Source organism: Coregonus clupeaformis, chromosome 8 (assembly GCF_020615455.1).
Source record: "Coregonus clupeaformis isolate EN_2021a chromosome 8, ASM2061545v1, whole genome shotgun sequence".
In the NCBI taxonomy this organism is placed as follows: domain Eukaryota; kingdom Metazoa; phylum Chordata; class Actinopteri; order Salmoniformes; family Salmonidae; genus Coregonus; species Coregonus clupeaformis.
In genome coordinates this window covers 43,784,799-43,805,775 of record NC_059199.1, presented here as the reverse complement: position 1 = coordinate 43,805,775, position 20,977 = coordinate 43,784,799, and the positions used below count along the sequence as shown (strand labels likewise).

General features: G+C 43.6%; 1 protein-coding gene across 4 annotated transcripts in view; it reads left to right on the top strand.

Annotated features, from left to right (window-relative positions):
- vps50 (VPS50 EARP/GARPII complex subunit) overlaps positions 1-20,977 on the top strand; it is a 227,764-nt gene that overhangs the window by 104,623 nt on the left and 102,164 nt on the right. For 2 of the 4 annotated variants that reach the window (XM_045222025.1, XM_045222024.1), the window contains exons 12-14: positions 221-361; positions 17,718-17,850; positions 17,983-18,048. In XM_045222025.1, the coding sequence (XP_045077960.1) occupies positions 221-361; positions 17,718-17,850; positions 17,983-18,048 (340 nt within the window). The remainder of the gene's footprint in view (positions 1-220; positions 362-17,717; positions 17,851-17,982; positions 18,049-20,977) is intronic. The other 2 variants (XM_041884002.2, XM_041884000.2) reach the window with 1 other exon arrangement.

Here is a 20,977-nt window from a genome sequence, read left to right as displayed (position 1 = left end):
TTTATGAAGATGATTGGGACCTGTTAGTGGTCGTTTTGTGGTAACTGCACTGTGATTTTAATTGTGTGGAGGGATTTTTTCTTATCGTTAATGATTCAATTTCGTTAGGGCATGGACCAGCAACACATGCACTTCACCTAGGCCATCCACAACACCGCCATGTCATGACACTATCCGTCCCCTGTAATAATCTGGATCCCTGTGTCTCCTCTCTCCATAGACGGCCATGGACCAGCTCCACATGCACTTTACCCAGGCCATCCACAACACTGTGTTCCAGGTGGTACTGGGATACGTGGAGCTCTGCGCCGGCAACGCCGACACCAAGTTCCAGAAGATGCAGTACAAGGACCTCTGCACGGTAAGGATGCTAGCTAGCTACTTTCTCCTGTCTTCTTACAGTAGCAAGGCCAACCAAGACCTTACCTAGGGTTTGTTTCTTCTTAGCAAGGCCAACCAAGACCTTACATAGGGTTTGTGTCTGCTTAGCACGGCCAACCTAGGGTTTAAGTTTTTTGTAGGGCCAGGAGTTTTTGATCACCATGTGACTACATGGCCAGGCTATAATTGGGGCCAGCATTTTACCTGGTCTTGTCCCATTAACACAAAGAAAGGATATCCTTGTTTGATGTTCAGGGGATCAGGAAACAAACATTTGTCTCTATTAAGTAGGTGGCCATTAATACTGTATCTTTAATGAGCCGTCTGTCTGGTACAATGCCTGGTAAAGTTATAAAAGACAGCTTTAATCTGTGGTATAGTACACTCTTGGAGAAGATCTTATAAGCTTGGCTAGACGCCCACTGAGGAATGACTAAATATTTTGTTGTTTATTAAAGGATTAGGCCACACCGGTAGAAATCCCTGCTACTCCGTTAACTTGATAAACACTCAGACAGACACAAGACTTCCCGAACGCTCAAATTGTTCTCTAGCCAAGCAGAAAATGCCCTTCTCTCTTCATGAGAGATGGCACTTGTCACTCTATCCTCCTGAATGAGCTGGAGAGAGATATGAAGAGAATGAGACATTCATTTTCTCAGTCCGGGGAGAGTCATTCTATATCATAGACCTTTTTCTACGAGATAATTAATCTTATTTAAGTGGACGACGAATGGGCTCTTTTGAAAAGTAGCTTGTGAGTGGTGGTGGTGGTGCTTTTATTGGGCCAAACGCTCTCGCTCTCTCTCTCTGCCCAGACCCAGAGCCTCTGTCATGTCCAGACCCCGCAAATCACATTTGCATGCTCATATAAAGCGCCTGCAATCAGCAGGGCCATGCATCACAATCCTACAGAGTGAGTTGTCTTCTCTTCCTGAGACTTTTATTACCTGGCTGCAGACACATTTGCATGGGGGAATCAAACAGAAGAGAAGAAGTGCTCAGTGGAAGCTGACACTGTCACTCCCGCCTGTGTTGTTTATTTTATACCTTGGCCACTAGATGGCGTAGCACCAGCTGTGGTTTGTATGAGAACTGGGACTCCTATGGGGAGAAGCACCATAAATGTGGGTTGGAGGAAAAGTCAAGGTAGTTTGAAGGCCTAGGGCAAGGGTGTCAAACTCATTTTAGCTCAGGGGCCACATGGAGGAAAATCTATTCCCAAGTGGGCCGGACCGGAAAAATCATGGTATATATAACTTAAAAACAACAACTTCAGATTGTTTTCTTTGTTTTAATACGATCAACATACAACATAAAGCTGGAGCCTGAGGACAGTGTGTCCAAAATAGTACAAGCACAACATCACTATTAATCATAAAACACGTCAAGTTTATTTGAAAATTCTAAAGAAAAAGAACACACAAACACACAATGCCTCAGTGATTAACAGAACTGTTTCACAGATCACAGAACTATATCAGGGTGTCATTTCTCAGGCAGAAATGTAGATAAAAATAATGAAATCCTGTTCCCCAAACAAGTGCAAGAACCACAGAGTCAAGAATAGGTTAAATATACAAATAAAATAAAATCAATTAAAAACAATAGCACATCAACATAAAAACATATAAACATAAAGCTGGAGCCTGAGGACAGTGTCCAAAAGCACAACATCACTATTAATCATAAAACACCTCAAGTTATTTGAAAGTTCTGAGGACAAAGAACACACAAACACACAATGCCTCAGTGATTAACAGAACTGTTTCACAGATCACAGAACTATATCAGGGTGTCATTTCTCAGGCAGAAATGTAGATAAAAATAATGAAATCCTGTTCCCCAAACAAGTGCAAGAACCACAGAGTCAAGAATAGGTTAAATATACAAATAAAATAAAATCAATTAAAAACAATAGCACATCAACATAAAAACATATAAACATAAAGCTGGAGCCTGAGGACAGTGTCCAAAAGCACAACATCACTATTAATCATAAAACACCTCAAGTTATTTGAAAGTTCTGAGGACAAAGAACACACAAACACACAATGCCTCAGTGATTAACAGAACTGTTTCACAGATCACAGAACTATATCAGGTGTCATTTCTCAGGCAGAAATGTAGATAAAAATAATGAAATCCTGTTCCCCAAACAAGTGCAAGAACCACAGAGTCAAGAATAGGTTAAATATACAAATAAAATAAAATCAATTAAAAACAATAGCACATCAACATAAAAACATATAAAGCTGGAGCCTGAGGACAGTGTCCAAAAGCACAACATCACTATTAATCATAAAACACCTCAAGTTATTTGAAAGTTCTGAGGACAAAGAACACACAAACACACAATGCCTCAGTGATTCACAGAAGTATATCACAGATCACATAACTATATCAGGGTGTCATTTCTCAGGCAGAAATGTAGATAAAAATAATGAAATCCTGTTCCCCAAACAAGTGCAAGAACCACAGAGTCAAGAATAGGTTAAATATACAAATAAAATAAAATCAATTAAAAACAATAGCACATCAACATAAAAACATATAAACATACATCTGAAAGCGTTGCTCAAACTCCCGTAACAGTCCCGTTATTTTATCTTTGAACCGCTTCATGTCTGCCACATGTTGGGTCGCGCACACATTTTTCAGACAGGGGAAGTGAGCTGCATCACCACCGGCAAGTTGCGTCTCCCACAATGACAGCTTCAACTTGAAAGAACGTATGCTGTCATAATACTGCGTGACAACTTTGTTGCGCCCTTGCAGCTGTTTGTTCAAGTTATTCAGGTGCTCTGTAACATCCACCATAAATGCAAGGTCCTGCATCCATTCTGCGGAATGAAATTCTAACACTGGTTTGCCCTTTTCTTCCATGAACTGTTCAAGTTCTTCTCGTAAATCAAAGAAACGCCTCAGCACAGCACCTCGGCTTAACCATCTTACCTCAGTGTGGTATGGCAGGCCATAGATGTGGTCTTTCTCTCTGAGAAGGCTGTCAAACTGACGGTGATTCAGGCTTCTGGATCGGATGAAATTAACAGTTTGGATGACCACCTTCATGACGTTATCCATCTTTAATGACTTGCAACACAAAGCCTCCTGGTGCAAAATACAGTGAAAAGTCAAAAAATCACGTCCTCCATTTGCAGATTGCACTTTCTCTCTGAACTTTGTCACAACGCCTGCTTTTTTCCTGATCATTGAGGGCGCACCATCTGTAGCCAGGCTGACAGCGCGGGACCAGTCCACTCCGACCCTGTCCAGCGCGCCGACGAGTGCGGTAAAAATATCAGCTGCTGTCGTTGTATCTGTCATCGGCACCAACTCCACGAACTCCTCGGTGACGGTCAATGTGCCATCAACTCCGCGGATGAAAATGGCCAGTTGTGCAACATCTGTAATGTCCGTGCTTTCATCAATTGCAACCGAAAACGCAATAAATGACTTTACTTTTTGCTTCAACTGGCTGTCCAAATCCACTGAAAGATCGGAAATCCTGTCTGCAACTGTGTTTCTTGTCAGGCTGATATTTGCAAAAGCCTGCCGCTTTTCAGGGCACACAATCTCCGCTGCCTTCATCATGCATGTTTTTACAAATTCACCCTCACTAAATGGTTTTGAAGCCACTGCGATTTCATTAGCAATGAGGTAGCTAGCTTTCACTGCAGCGTCACTGATGTCTCAGCTGTGATTAAACACAGACTGCTGTTTCTTCAGACCCGCCAACAGTTCATTCACCTTCTCTCATCTCCGCTGTCCTTGAAAGTTGTCATATTTGTCGGCATGAAGACTCACATAGTGGCGCTGAAGGTTATATTCTTTCAGCACTGCAACATGCTCTGAACACACCAAACATACAGCTTTCCCATTCAATTCCGTGAATAAATAGGATGACCATTTTTCTTGGAACACTCTGCACTCTGCGTCCACTTTTCTCTTTTTTGACAGAGACATATTGGGGCAATGAGGGTGCCAAAGCACATAATGTTAAAAGTAGAAGCCGTAATAAATATCGCGGGCAAAACAAAGTAGCTCATTGGCTGCACGTGCTTGACCTACTTGCTCTGCCCCGGTATAAACAGTTTGCTTGCTTAACATAATTGCTATTGCGCCATCCAGTGGACGCAATTGGAACAGCAGTTTATTTTATTGAAAAATTGCAGCGCATTTTTATACTTTACAAAAATATTATTATTATTATTGTATTTTTATTTATATATTTTTTTTAATCATCTCGCGGGCCAGATTAAACCCGTTTGCGGGCCTGATCCGGCCCGCGGGCCGGACGTTTGACACCCCTGGCCTAGGGCATCAACTTGACTCTGTGCTTTAGAGCCTGGATTTATTAATGGTGTTTCTGAGGAAAAATAATCGAAATATCATTCCCTCCCGTGCCAGAAACCTAGGTATACTTATTTTTCAATGTTCTTTAAAGCAATCTTCTATGTGTTTCAAATCTACAAGGAACACAAGTTACACTGCATAGTTTAGGTTTATCTCACTAAGACAAGTACGGAAACTAAACTTCTAGATGAGTCTCCTAAGTAGAAATTACTTTCACTTTTCCTCCTCCTGGGTTCGTAATGACTTAGCGGAATAATTTGGTTAACCGTTAGTCCCTGTGGGATCTGTAATGTTTGGGGATTCGGGCTAGGAAGGAAGAGAAAGATTCCGGGAAGGAAGGGAGAGAAGGATTCCGGGTAGGAAGGGAGAGAAGGATTCGTGGTAGGAAGGGAGAGAAGGAGTCGGGGTAGGAAGGGAGAGAAGGATTCGTGGTAGGAAGGGAGAGAAGGATTCGTGGTAGGAAGGGAGAGAAGGATTCCGGGTAGGAAGGGAGAGAAGGATTCGGGGTAGGAAGGGAGAGAAGGATTCGGGGTAGGAAGGGAGAGAAGGATTCGGGGTAGCTAGAAGAGGGGATTCAGTAACGGAGGCTTTGCCACAACCTTGGAACAGGCAGCTGAGGCATTGAGCTGAGGTGTTCTGACAACAAGACATGTCCTTGTTTCACACACTGGTCATTGGCATTGTCATTTCTCCGATGCTCTTATGAACCATAAGATACGAACGAACCAGAAAGGGCCGTGCCAATCACCGTTAAATGTCACTCCATGTCCCCAATTTGCCTGTCTGGCAGTGACTCGCCAGTTTAGTCTGAAGTTGGCACAGTATGCTGATTATGGACGATTTCTCAACGCACCGACTCATCCTCCCCAACTTTGGATTAATAGGATGTGTCATGTTAGCATTGAGCTGCGTGATGGATTGGCCTCCACACAGGCAGAGCTATGCGCTAGCTAGCGTCGCGTATGTTTATCACTGTGAAGCTCGTACCTGATGAAGATGAAGCTCGCAGACAGGCTGTGCCTCTGATGACACATGAAGCCAGATAGGGTGTTCTCTCTCTCTCTCTCTCTCCACCACCACAACCTGGCAACAGGTTTTAAGGAAGATACAATCTTTGTTATAACTTTGGCAGCAGTTACACTGCTTGAAAGAAAATGGAAAAAGACTATCGGTGTTCCTTTAAGAACAGGGGAGGACAGCTGCTTTGTGAGATGTTTTGGTCATTTAATCTTCTGAGCGTTTCGCGCTCACTCAAGAATAAATAGATAAGGGTTTATCTAAACAGGTGTGATGGTATGAGATAAATGTGCAGTACCTACGCCGACCTGGGAGAGGCAGCAATACGCAACAAATCATCTAGTGTGCCGAAAAGCGACACGGAGAAGAAGAAGTAGATCTTTTTTTCTCTTTCAAGCTAATTAAGTTGTTTGTCATTCGGGGGGATTGATGACTGCTATTCATTTAGGGGAGTCTTGTGACCAGTCGTCTTGGACTAAGCCTACAAACTTCAGAAGAGACAAAAGAGAGAGAAAAGTTGCTTTGGGACTTTGGGACACACTCTCCGGTCTTCCACTTACTCCCTCGACTCCCTCCCCTGTGTGGGTACATCATAAAATATACACAGGACAGTATGTAAATCGCCCTCACTAGTGTCCTGTACTTTGAACCGAGTCATGGTATTCAAGGGATCCGAGGTATGCAGAAAGGTCTGATCATATTGTGAAGCTCTGCATGAATTTTACATTATACTATTATCTCTCTCTCTCTCTCTCTCACACTCCTCTCTGTCCTGGACTCCCTGGCTGAGTCCCAAATGGCACCACATAAACTACTTTTGTAGCCCTATGGGCCCTGATCAAAAGTAGGGCACTATAAAGGGAATATGGTACCATTGGGGATGCAGCCCCTGTCCCTGACTCACTGTTCTGACTGTAATAGATTACAGCACTAGCGTACTTTCAAACAACAACACCAACAACAACATACTGTAAAATGACAATCAGTACCACAGCAACCTTCAGAGCCACAGCAGAGCTGAAAGGGACTCACTCTTAGATTTTATTATTTTTATTGAACAGAGATTGGGAGAGGATGAAAGTGGGGAAAGATAGAGGTTGTATGAAAGGGCAATAGGCTTGATTCAAACATATACCGGCATTACCCCTAGACCAGCTAGGCCACATAAGGATAATATCTTGTTGACTACATCATAAAGTACATCACTATTCTATCGCCCCAAGGTTCACTCACTGATAACAATCAGTATCGTGATTGTGCAATATGATCATTATGACAGGACACTGTGTGAGTTAATTAAATGGTCAATTTTTCATGTGAAGGACTGGCTCTTTAGTGAGACCCATAGTGGAGGTGAACCTTCCATGGCCTTTCAGCGTTCATATCAGCTTTCATATGAGGCACCACTAAAGTATATGGACCAGGCTGAGCGCTCTCTCTCTCTCTCTCTCTCTCTCTCTCTCTCTCTCTCTCCTGCGTTTTGTGTTTTCTTAATTATTTAGTGAAACTGATCCTTTCTCTGAACACTCAGAACCCCTCCACTCCCTCCCCTCCAGCTGTGATAGAAAAGGTCTTTATCTTCTTGTGTAACAGCATCAATAAACAACTCCGGCTGTTTGTTGTGAGCTCTCATTTATAAAGGATGTCTGCTTTCATTTGCATCAATGATCCCAGATTTCCAGGCCTGGACGCTCAAAGTCTACTTTTATTTATTGTTTCTTGCTTCCTCTCGTCACTTCTGGGAGTTTCTTATACTTCCTTTCATTTATAGAGTTTCTATTTCTTTGTGCTAGAACTGAATCAAAGGTAGGTCCTCTGAATTAAAAAGAAAGAAAGAAATTAATGTAATTTCTTTGCAGAAAATAGTAATTAATTTATCTCAGATTAAACAGACTGTACTGTTTGTGTCTTCCAAATCGTCCTTGTCATTAAGTTAATATGAGATTATTTATTTTAGCATGGTATGATGGCTCACCTGTTCTAGTTCATAATTTCCACATTTCAAGCTCTGTATGCCAAATATGTCTCGCCATAATAGCCAAGCTTTCAATAGTTAATATTTTAAATGTGACAGATCCAGTAGGTCTGCACTTCAATCATCACCGTGGTAACGCCAGATGAGTTTATCTAGTGCTCTGGTAGGCTATGAAGTCTGAGGAACATTTCCCCATACGGTACTGGAGGGAACTTTTTATTCCTCATGTGAGAGGAAGAGAGATGTGGGAGAAAGAGCAGCAATGCTCATAAACATCTACTGTAATTTGAAGGAGACCAATGAAAGAAGACAGTTGCTCACTCTGCATGTAGCCTTCTATACTGTAATCAATGGTAAAAGCTGAGAATGAGAGGCATGGTGGCTGAAAGTGATAAAGGGGCTGGGATAACATGCTTGGTAGACTGGACACTACTGTGGTGCCACGCTGCCACATATGGTCACCCACTCTGAGCATCATATAACAGCTCCCTATAATGGTCAATAATGTACCCTCCTCAACAGTCTCAGGACATAGCCAGGAATGGCACATTTGGCCGATGGTTTGGGGTGTTTGAGAACCAAGTACCATTGTGTTTTTGTATTCAGTGGAGTTGTTTTGGTAAATGACACAGCAACTATTTCTATCTTAGCGACATCGCTTTCACAACAACCTATCCTGGTGTTTATTGCAGTGTATTATTAGGCTGGTTTGGAGGCTCCCCACCTCCAGGGTTTATTCCAGAATATATTATTTCGTTTTTTAAGCATTCTGCCAGACAACTGTGCATTCACAATTTGATCTGATAGCCACCAGAGAAACCCTGTCAAGTGTAATGTGTCGCTCCAGTCCTGTCTACTTTTCTCTGCTGCTCCAAAGGCAAATAGAAAAACACATTTCATCATGTCTATGAGGAAGGTGTTGCAGTATATGTTCAGAGCCATATTCCTGTAAAGCTTAGAGAGGATCTCATGTCAAATGTTGTTGAGGTTGCAAGTTTACCTGCCGCATCTAAAGCCTCTTCATTTGGGGTGCTGCTATAGGCCACCAAGTGCTAACAGTCAGTATTTGGATAATGTGTATGCAATGCTTGATAGTGTGTGTGATGTTAACAGAGAGATCTATTTTCTGGGTGACCTGAACATTGACTGGTTAGCAACTAGCTGTCCTCTCAAGAGGAAGCTTCGAACTGTGACTAATGCCTGTAATATGACCCAGGTTATCACTCAACCAACTGGAGTGCATACCAATAGTGTTGGATCTGTGACATCAACTTGTATTGATAATATCTTCACTAATGTTGTAGAGCTTTGCTCCAAAGCAATATCAGTTCCCATTGGCTGTAGTGACCATAACATTGTGGCAATGACAAGGAAAGCCAAAGTGCCAAAGGTTGGGCCTAAAGTCATTTATAAGAGATAATACAAAATGTTTTCTCAGGATTATTTTTTTTATGTTGGTCTGATGTGTATGAAGAAGTGAATCCAGATGCAGCACTGGAAGTATTTGTAAAAGTATTCATGTCAATTGTTGACAAGCACGCACCTGTTAAGAAATCAACTGTGGGAACTGTTAGAGCCCTCTGGATTGATGATGAATTGAAAAATTGTATGGTCCAAAGAAATTATGCAAAAGAGGTGGCAAACGAGTCAGGCTGCTCAGCTGATTAGTTGACTTACTGTAAATTGAGAAATGTTGTGACTAAACTAGAAATTATATTACCAAACCAAGATAAATGACATAAAACACAATGGAAAAAGACTTCGGAGTACCTTAAATGATATCATGGGCAGAAAACCCAATTCATCTCCATCGTTCATTGAAGTTGATGGGTGATTTATAACAACAGTGAGCCATCATATTTTAGTATAAAATATCTAATATTGAAAATGAAGGATTGTTGTTTTTAATTTGGTCAAGTTAGTGTGGGAGAGGTGGAAAAACTACTGTTATCCATGAATAATGATAAGCCACCAGGTATAGACAACCTTGTTGGGAAACTATTGAGAATGGTAGCCGACTGTATTGCCACGCCTATTTGCTATATCTTTAACCAAATCCTAAAGGGGTGTGTTAGGGCTGACCCCATTTAGTCAACTGGTTGATTGTTTGGTCGATAGGCTGTTGGTCGACCGAGATTCTTTATATATATATTTTTTATGGCACACAAGATACCTGTCTGATTCGCGCCTGTCTCAGTGGACTAATCCATTTAGGAGGCTGCAGGGATGTCACGGTCCCAAAAAAGGGGGAGTGTGGCTAAGATGCACAAGGCATGTCTCTCTCCAGAATATGCACTCTCTCCCGCCGTTTTGTGCACATTCATTGTTTCATAACTTCATTGTGTGAATTGTTTGCCTTTTGATTGTTAGTGTCTACCAATTCCCCATTAAATATATCACCAGTAGTAGTCTACATTTACCATTAATTCCCATTTTGTAATCTACAATGTTTGGTTACGGTAATTTCTGTTAATGCATTCAATATATTATTATTATAGTAATTTTACCGTTCTTATTGTCGTCGTTGTTTGCAGAGCTCACAATCTATGCTACACTTGTGAGAGACAAGTTTTAGTTCATTGTTTGGAGCGCTCCTTTCAATGTTGAATAAGGACGCGCATCTGATTAGGCCTACGCATATAGAAGTAGGCCTAGGCTACCTGGCCTGTGTGCAAATGTAGGCCTATACATTTGTCCATTTGGAGATGTCTGATAGTATTTCTGATTGTCTTAACTCACCACCACTAATGAGCTGTGGAGCGTCTCAAAGTATTTTTTTCTTCACCTCAAACACCAAGTAAACGAAATCTGTTTTTAGAATCCATTAAGAATGACAATAGTTTCTCAATGTATTTGACAAATATTTCCAGCTCCATCCCTTTCGATAACCACTCGGCATGAAAGGGAAAAATGTAATGCTCTGATCCAGTGGAAACATCATAAAATACCTGATTACTTCTTATCCCTTGCACAAATAGCCTACAGCTGTTTCTGTCCCGAGCTCACTGGCGTAGGAAACTCTGAAGGCCCAGAATATTTTATACAATGTTGCAAGTTTGCTAGTGCGAGCTTCGGGCCGGACACAGTTTATAGTTGATACAATGTTTCAAGTTCATGTCAGACAGGCCATGCGCAGCCAATGTGATTCATAGGATATTTTCTACTTGCAGGCTGCAATGTTTTTATTTGTTGGCTTTATGTAGGCTGTTTTTACATAGTTGGCAATGGCAATAGAAGTTACTTTTAGATTTAGATAGAATTTAGATTAACCACATGACAAAGATTTTGAGATACAAAGACTATTATAAATTAAATGAACTGTTCCATGAAAATCATAACTGGCACGCAGATCGGTAGAAATGGTAGGATAAATTGGCACTCCAAATGGAAAAATGTGCCGACCCCTGGTGTATCCTATTACCGGCAACTTCAGGAGCATAATGGCAGAATCTGTGAAGGCAGCAGTGGGAGGAGGAGGGTCAGGAACAGTTTACATAAGTACTTTGTTGACGCACCTTTAGCAGCGATTACAGCCTCAAGTCTTCTTGGGTATGCCGCTACAAGCTTGGCACACATGTATTTGGGGAGTTTCTCCCATTCTTCTCTGCAGATCCTCTCAAGCTCTGTCAGGTTGGATGGGGAGCATCGCTGCACAGCTATGATCAGGTCTCTCCATAGATCTTCGATTGGCTTTCAATTCTGGGCTCTGGCTGGGCCACTCAAGGACATTCAGAGACTTGTCCCGAAGCCACTCCTGCGTTGTCTTGGCTGTGTGCTTAGGGTCGTTGTCCTGTTGGAAGGTGAACCTCTCCCAGTCTGAGGTCCTGAGCGCTCTGGAGCAGGTTTTCATCAAGGATCTCTCTGTACTTTGCTCCGTTCATCTTTCCCTCGTTGTTGACTGGTCTTCTAGTCCCTGCCGCTGAAAATCATCCCCACAGCATGATGCTGCCACCCCCATGCTTCACTGTAGGGATGGTGCCAGATTTCCTCCAGATGTGACACTTGGCATTCAGGCCAAAGAGTTCAATCTTGGTTTCATCAGACCAGATAATCTTGTTTCTCATGGTCAGAGTCCTTTAGGTGCCTTTTGGCAAACTCCAAGCGGGCTGTTGTGCCTTTTACTGAGGAGTGGCTTCTGTCTGGCCACTCTACCATAAAGGCCTGATTGGTGGAGTGCTGCAGAGATGGTTGTCCTTCTGGAATGTTCTCCCATCTCCACAGAGGAGCTATGGAGCTCTGTCAGTGACCATCAGGTTCTTGGTCACCTCCCTGACCAAGGCCCTTCTCCCCAGATTGCTCAGTTTGGCCGGGCGGCCAGCACTAGGAAGAGTCTTGGTGGTTCCAAACTTCTTCAATTTAAGAATGATGGAGGCCACTGTGTTCTTGGGGACCTTCAATGCTGCAGACATTTTTGGTACCCTTCCCTAGATCTGTGCCTCGGAGCTCTCGGAGCTCTACGGACAATTCCTTCGACCTCATGGCTTGGTTTTTGCTCTGACATGCACTGTCAACTGTGGGACCTTATATAGACAGGTGTGTGCCTTTCCAAATCATGTCCTATCAAGTTGTAGAAACATCTCAAGGATGATCAAAGGAAACAGGGTGCGCCTGAGCTCAATTTCGAGTGTCATAGCAAAGGGTCTGAATACTTATGTCAATAAGGTATCTGTTTTTATTTTTAATACATTTGCAAACATTTCTAAAACCTGTTTTCGCTTCGTCATTATGGGGGTATTGTGTGTAGATTGATGAGGAACAAAATTAATTTAATCCATTTTAGAATAGGATTAGGCTGTAACAACAAAATGTGGAAAAAGGGAAAGGGTCTGAATACTGTGTGCACTGTACGTACCCCACAAGACATGCCACCAGTCCAAAATGAATTCTCGGCAACACACAGTATTATACAGAGCCATGATCGCATGGAACTCCCTTCCATCTCCAATTACTCAAGCAAACAGCAGAATTACCCTTAAAAAAAGATTAAACAACATCTCATGGGTTTGTGAGGGGACACACATAAACAAAAACACACACGATAGCAGCGCTTAGCAACGCTTAGCAACGCTTTGTCCTATTCTTGGTGAAGTCACCTTAGTCTAAGGTGATGAAATCTTCATGCATCAGCCTGATAGAAAGAACGTTGATTCTGAAACCAAAAGTTTGTTGCATGTTTTCTTTTGGTCTGAGCCTATCTCTCCTATTCATTAGGGATTGAGGTACTGAGGTGTGCTAGCTGCTCACAACAGATATTTTGGGATGTGAAATCATCTCGACATTATTCCACATTCCAGGTCTGAAAACTTCAGACAAAGTTTAATATCGGAGTGAACCATCACGGTAACTTGCCCGAGGTGTGGGCAGTGTAGTGGCCGGCCAGTGTTGCCACTGTGTCTGAATGAATGTGTTCGATTCTCCTTGAGGAGGCTAGCTGCACTTTGATGGAGTAGGAGGACACCATGTTGTGCTTTGCTGGCTCGGCAGATCTGCAGATTGCTGACTAGCAGGCAGGGTGCTGTTTTTTTTATTCCCTGCAGTTTTGGGGAAAGCACTAGGATCACATCTGAAAATGGAAGTGAATTGGCTAAAAACCATAGCCCCCCACCCACTACTCAGCTCTCTGTCAGAAGAGTCCCTATGCGGCTTAGGTGCATACATTGCATCCATCCTCTATAAAACTGCTTCCTAAAATAGATCCACTATGCATCATATGGAGTGATTGGGGTATGCCTCTCCATACATCAAACCCTCTGTGGTCTGAGAACCAACCTGCCCTATGGAGGTGTTGATCAGAGATAAAACACCCAGCTGTGACCTTACCCTGAGCAGGGGTAGTGTCTGTGTGTGTCCCTGTCCGTGTCTCCCCCTGCCACTTGCTCGGCTGAGGCTAACCCTCGGGGGGCTTGGAAGGGGTCAGGCCGTGCCCCCTGAAGAAGCCAGGGAGGTGATTTCTTCTTATCAGACCTACTATAGATCACAGAGCCACTGCGGCCCCTTTCTCCTGCCAACTAGTCCCATTTGCCTGGCAACGTGGTGTGATATTTCCTACCATAGCAGGAGAGCATCACCATCAAATGGCAGGGCATTGATTGACCGCTTGGATGTGAATCACTAATTTATCACTTTGTTCACAGGTAGCCACTTGGGTTGGATGGGAAAGGGAGGCAATTTACACTGCATTGCATTGTCCTTGCATTTACCCATGTTACTCTCCAATAATGGCAACATTCTCATAATATCCCACAGTAAAGGAATGCTTGACGCATCAGTGACTTGCTGTTATTGCTTCTAAATACGGTGGCATTAGAAAGACATGGAAGGGGCTGAGATGAAATGGATCTTGCAATCACCAGCTTTGTGTGATATTGTGTGTGTGCTGAGTCATGAGAGGAAATGCATGAAGGTTTCAGGCTGCTGGTTCTGTTCCTCCATTAGACTCTGAGTGTTATCTGATATTAGCTACATCTCAAACATCTCACGAGGGGACAGACAGCGACAACAATCCCTGACTGATTGCATCCTATGATGTCATACTGGGGTTGTCCTGGGAACCAAACTGAAGCAAATGGTCTGAAACAGGGGAGGAGCTAACTTAATTAAACCAGTCCAATAAAAATGTTTTTGTTTTCAATGCAAAACGTTTTCAGTTGCAAAGCGGTTTTCTACGGTGTGCGCAAATTAATACACCATGGGTTATATGAGAAGAGGCAACCAGGCCAGGGGTTGTTCATACTGTACAGGTGACTTTTAAAGTCAATGTGTGAGACATAGTTATGTGACCGTTTCCCCCCATGAAACCAGTGTCTGTCAATCTGAAAATCTTTTTCCAATCTGAAGAATTTCAGGCAGTATTTGAGGAGATTCAAGGTGCTCCTTTTTTTGGGTGTGTGTTTATTCTCCACTTTAGGAGGACTACAGTTTAGCAGCCTTGTGTCTGAATAATGTGGTTAACTACGCTAATTGTTCCAGTGACTGTTGTTGAATGTTAATGTGAGGTGTTTTACCAACCGAGTAACTCATGGCTAATGAGTATCCTGACGTGGGGGAAGTACTGGTCCTCTGTAGCTCAGCTGGTAGAGCACGGCGCTTGTAACGCCAAGGTAGTGGGTTCGATCCCCGGGACCACCCATACACAAAAATGTATGCACGCATGACTGTAAGTCGCTTTGGATAAAAGCGTCTGCAAAATGGCATATTATTATTATTATTATTACTGTAGGGTGCATCCTAAATGCCACCCTATTCCCTATAGCAGTGTTTCCCAACTCCAGTCCTCCAGTACCCCCAACAGCACACATTCTTGTTGTAGCCCCGGACAAAAACACCTGATTCAACATGTCAAGGGCTTGATGATTAGTTGACAAGTAGAATCAGGTGTGCTTGTCCAGGGCCACAACCAAAATATGTACTGTTGTAGGTACTGGAGGACCGGAGTTGGGAACCGCTGCCCTATAGAGTACACTACTTCTGACTCGCTAAGTGCCAATGTTCTCTCTCCAGGCTGAGGTTGATGATTCATTTCTACCACACCCAGGAAAAGGTTCTATTACATTCCCCTCAGGCTCTCTGTAAATGTTTGACATTTAACCACAACCAACTCTTTTCTGTTGGTTGCCGTGGGCTCTGTGGCATGGCAATGTTTAATTTGTACCATGTGGATATTGCAAAATAAAGAACACTACATGGGAAAGAAAGTTGCTCCTAATCAAAAACACTGCAACGCTAACTCTAGTTTGGGCAGTAGCATAGCGTTCCTTGTATCCTATTAGCATTGGAGCTTTGCAACACTAGTGAAGCCATGTCATGCTATTTTAGAGACTGGAGGTCACTGAATGATATCATTCACTCGACTCGCTATTTGCGATCGTGAATTTTCTCCTCAAAGGTCTCACCCAGACGCGTTTGGAGAAAACGTTTGGCAGCCGAGGGGGTCTGGCAGCCTGATCCCTGGCGTCCTCTAATTTACAGGCTGGCAGTAAACTGAGAGGGGAAAGAGAGACGTCTGTGATACATAAATTGCTCTGGAACCCTTCGCTCTTGTTAGCTTTTCCACAGCCGGGGTCCGTGTTGCTATGCACCGTTTCCCTCGCAGAAACCCCCGGTGTACGTGGCTCGCTGTCAGTAATTTACAGCTGCCTTGTAGAGGGAACAGGTCTCACACACACACACACACACACACACACACACACTCACAGACACACACGCATGGGCGCTAGCACGTGGGCACACTTGCATGCATGCACACACACACACACACACACACACACACACGTGCTATGTTTAAAACAAAAGGCATCTGGGCTTCCGGTGAGCACAAGCTCTGCTGTCGACAGAACCTTTTCAGAATGCAATGATGAATCTTTAGTCTCTGACGGTGTTGAAAACCATGTCTCTAGAAATGCCCTTGGTCTGTGTCAGGCCTAAAGGTGTGTAGCCTCTGAGCTCTGTGCACCGCTGGGCTTGACGGGGCATGCCTCTAACGCCAGCCGTAGAGAGTTATAACGCTGCTAGCTTCTATGTGGAGGTTGGCCAAATCCTAACTCAACTCATTTGCCCTTTTCCCCAGAGTGATGTTTTTTTATTTGATTTATTTTGACCTGTCTCGAATGAAGCTGAGAAACCCAGAGAATGCACTAACTGTCATCATGACTTCTGTATAATATATATATATATTTATTTATTATCTACAGTATTTGGATATGCACAATTAGAACTGCAGTCCCTGCATCTCCCCATCCCTCCATTCAGTCACACCATTTACATAGGCCAATGTGTAACGTATTACTAGATTGCTTTGTGCCTGAAACAGTCCCACAAGAGGCGGGTAATGTTTGGATGGGTCTACTAAAGGTCTATGTGCAATAGACATACATTTATGAAAATTGAGTTTTTATGTTCGTCTAGGTTGTCAGTCAGGCACAGGGAATTCATTAGTGTTCGACATTGTGGTCGTTGTAATGGTTTCAGGCTCATTACTGAACTGTCAGTATCTGTTGGTCAGTCACACACACACACACCCTGTTCTGTCTCTCTGGCTGCAAGATAAGCGCCTACAACACATACAGCCCCATCCCCATTTTATCTTCTGCGACGACAGTCAGCTGTTCCACTGTTGTCTTTTTTAAGGTGTGTTCATTATGTTATTGACTGATTAAAGGAAGTCATGTCTCTGGACTCTGAGATGGGATTTCTCCCGAACGTGAGCCTTTGAATGACACTTAGAAGGCTAGGACTGTGTCCCAAATGGCACCCCATTCCCTGTATAGTGCATTACTTTTGATCAGAGCCTATAGTGCAGTATAGTGGCAATCGGGAGGCATTTGGGATGCAGCCTTGAACTCCGGCTTAACAGTATGAACAGAGAATAGGAGTGTTTCTGCCGGACATCAATATTTTTCTGCCAAAACGCTTTCTGTTGCTATAAACTGTTATTTGGACTGCTATAAGTAGAATTGAGTGGCTATTTACTTTTAGATGCACTGTTCGTCGTCCTCTCTCAAACCCACACTTTTGCTACACTCCAACTACACTCCAACTCCAGTGATCAAAAACAACTCCACAGAAATGGTTGCGGCAATACGTATCTTTAGGTGCTGGGCTGATAATGGATGTCTGGCCTTTCTGTAACACCACATCATTTCTTCACTGTGACCTCACATGGAAAAAAACACAGCAAGTGTATCTAACACATCTGTCACTCTCTCTCTGTCTCTCTGTCTGTCTGTCTCTCTCTCTCTCTCTCTGTCTGTCTGTGTCTGTCTGTCTGTGTCTGTCTGTCTGTCTGTCTGTCTGTCTCTGTCTCTGTCTCTCTCTGTCTCTGTCTCGCTCTTTCTCTGTCTCAGTCTCGCTCTTTCTCTCTCTCTCTCTCTCTCTCTCTCTCTCTCTCTCTCTCTCTCTCTCTCTCTCTCTCGCTCTTTCTCTGTCTCTCTGTCTCTGTCTCTCTCTCTCTCTCTTTTTAAATGTTTTATCTCTCCTGTCTGGTCTGCAGCACATCACTCCAGACAGCTACGTCCCCTGCCTGAGCGACCTGTGCAAGGCATTGTGGGAGGTGATGCTCAGCTACCACCGGACCATGCAGTGGCACGAGGAGCAAGACAAGGAGGAGGCCGCACCCACCACAGGTATGCTTGTCTCACCAATATCAATCCCCTCAATATGCCCTCCCCTTTAATTCAACACCAAAGCACTGTCCCCTTTTAATAAAGCCCTTATCCATCATCGGTGCTCCAAGGTAACTTCTGTTATTTCTAAAGCCCCGATTCCTATACACCTATACCCTACACCTAAAGTGGAAGAGGAGGAGGCCGCACCAGCTACAGGTACTGTAAGCATGCCCAACTAATACCCCCTCCCCTTTAATGCAGCATAGCACTGTCCCCTGCCCTTTAATTCAGGCAAGCGACCACTAAAGCCCTTATTCCCCACCCTCTAACCGCTGGTACTTTTATAGCCCTGATTCCCTTATGCTTAATACACCTAAAGCCCCTTGAACATCCCGTATGGTAAAAAAAAACTTCTTCAACTGCCCTCAGGCCAGTTTACCTTGTATTTCTGAAGGCATTACTCCCCCTCGTCCTCCAGAAGTTCTTAGAAACCAGTGGTAGTGCTGTAGCAGAGTGTTCCCTCTACGCTCCTGGCTGTTTTTATCAGCCGCCTTTAAATCAATTTAAGCTGATTCATATATGGGGGGGTCGACCTTCATTGAGGCCCCACAAACTTAAACCCGGAGATTGATGGATTTCTAAGTATTGCATTTGTACTTTATAGAGAGCTGAGATACTGACCCACCCTCTCCATATAACGGAAATGGTTGTGAATGCGCAGCGACACATTTGCACAGCCCACATTGGTATGATGGTATGGGTAATTGAGGTAGAACTTGTCGCCGCACCCACCACCATGTTGATAGTCAAGTGGAATTTATTTTCCTAGTGTTGCTTCAGTGGCTCTCCCTCTCTCAGGCTGTCCATGTAGGAGGTCATTGAGCCGGCCAGGCCTGAAAGTGATAGGTGCTTGTTCTTTGTTGACGCTGGCACACCGCTGACTTTGAAAAGTCACTGAGCCCTCTCCAAAGACTTCTTGTCCAAACATTAGAATCAATTGTATCTAATGATTAGTTGAATAATTTAAAATAATCCACACGGTAAGCAAAGGAGACAAACAGTGATATTTAACACTGTGTGTTTTAATTTCCATTCCATGATCATGTTAATTTCGGTTTAAGCGTTCCTTCAAGAGGAAATGACTGATTACTTTTTCCTTATTACATGTAGACAACCTCAGGACGAGAACACTGACATTTCGCGAAGGCAGAGATGAGTGGCCGACACCGAGATGTGCGCGGACAGCAGTGGATGCATAAATTCTGGCCTAATAACAATCGCCAAATGGCATTACACTTTTTGGTGTTTTGTGTAAAAGATGTCTCTTTCCATTCACCACTGTTTTGGAGGCTGTAAATATGTTACGAGTGGATGAACGTGTTCAGGTAGCCTAGTAAAGGATCCCTTAGAAGGGATTGTTTGACAATCAGACTGGTTCAAACATCATGACTGGTTGTGTTTATGCCACAATAAAAGGAAATACATTTTAAAAGTTCAATGACAAATCTTTATGACTAGGCTCACAGAGATCCTTTTGAATTAATAGGGATTCTATATGTAAGAATAAATTTAATCTACTTTCAGCCCTGACTCTATATAACTATAAGCCAGTGAGCGCAGGTAGCTAGATACTTTGAAACCACAAATGCAGTCCAAGACGGGTTTATCTTGTGTCATCACTAATATCACATTCCTAAGGTATCCAAGCTTAGTAAACACAACTGGTGGCTCTGTTTCCATGGCGATAAAGTTTCAGGTTTAACGTTGAGTAGAGTTACACTCTTCCTGGGGAGTGTTGGTTTCAAGGTAGCTCACTGGAGTTGTTTTCATTTGGTAAATTGTATTTGTTTGCCTTTTCAAAGACTTTGTCAATCAACAGTAGCTTTGGATCAAATCCAGAACGTGTTCTTTCTCAGTGGAAAGGGGGTTACATTTCATTGGCTTGATTAAGCAAACAGACGATGACGAGTAGGACTACAGTGATGCCCTTATCCCCTGAATCGTTTACGACAGTCCCAAATGGCACCCTATTCCCTGTATAGTGCACTACGTGGTCAAAAGCTGTGCACTATATAAGGAATAGGGTACCATTTGGGACACGCCCTTCCAGCTTCCAAACCATAGCTAAGCATATCCCGCCGTTCTGCAAGTGAAAGGACATTCAGTTGTAATCAGAGGGGGCGGGGCCATCCATCAAGAGGTGCTGTCATATTGGTGGGTGTGATTGGCTGTCATCCTCTAAGTGAAGGTCACCTCACTCATCACCAGCTTTCACCTCTATATTATGTAAAGGGGGTGTGTGTTTGGGTGTGTGTTTGGTGTGTGTGTTCGGTGTGCTTATAAGTGGGTGTGCATCTCTGTGTGTGTGCGTATACCAAAGCCTTAAGAAGAGTGATTTACACGCTGGTCTTCATTTGTCAGACTGCCGTTGTGTCCTGGGGCACCACACATTCTACCGGGCTCCCCGCATGACCGCCAGGCTCCTCTCTGTCATTGGAGAAAATAATGCAACGGTCCGTGGCTGGCTGCTGCAACACCGCAGGCTGCGTCCCAAACGGCACCCTATTCCCTACATAGTGCACTACTTTTGACCAGAGCCCTATGGGCCATGGTCAAAGCAAAGTACTGCACTATAAAGGGAATAGAGTGCTATTTGGGACGCAGCCTGCAACACCTGCTGAGGGCCACCGCAGGTGATATAGTGAACCTGTCACCATAAAGTAATAGTAATTAATGTCACTACTCAATAAAGGGAAGTTGTTTCTGGAATGAATACGGGCGAAGGGTTGCCACCCACCTTGCCAAATGGAATTCTCAGCCATAGCTCACCCACTGTGATGTTCAATCAGCTGGGACAGGTCCTCGGTGGTGAGAGGATAAATGGCTGTGGTCGGTGGATCGGTTACAAGCTCACAGCACGGACTGGAACCTCTCGTATTGACTGTTCGCTTGGGACTGCCACATTAAACATACAATCAATCCAGGACAGAGGGGGGAAGATGTTGGCCTTGATATTGGCCTTCCCACGTGTACAGCTTCGCCTCATTCCAAGATGAAACCAACATGAAATGAAATTAAGATGGATGAAATAAACTCAGCAAAAAATAAACGTCTCTTTTTCAGGACCCTGTCTTTCAAAGATAAT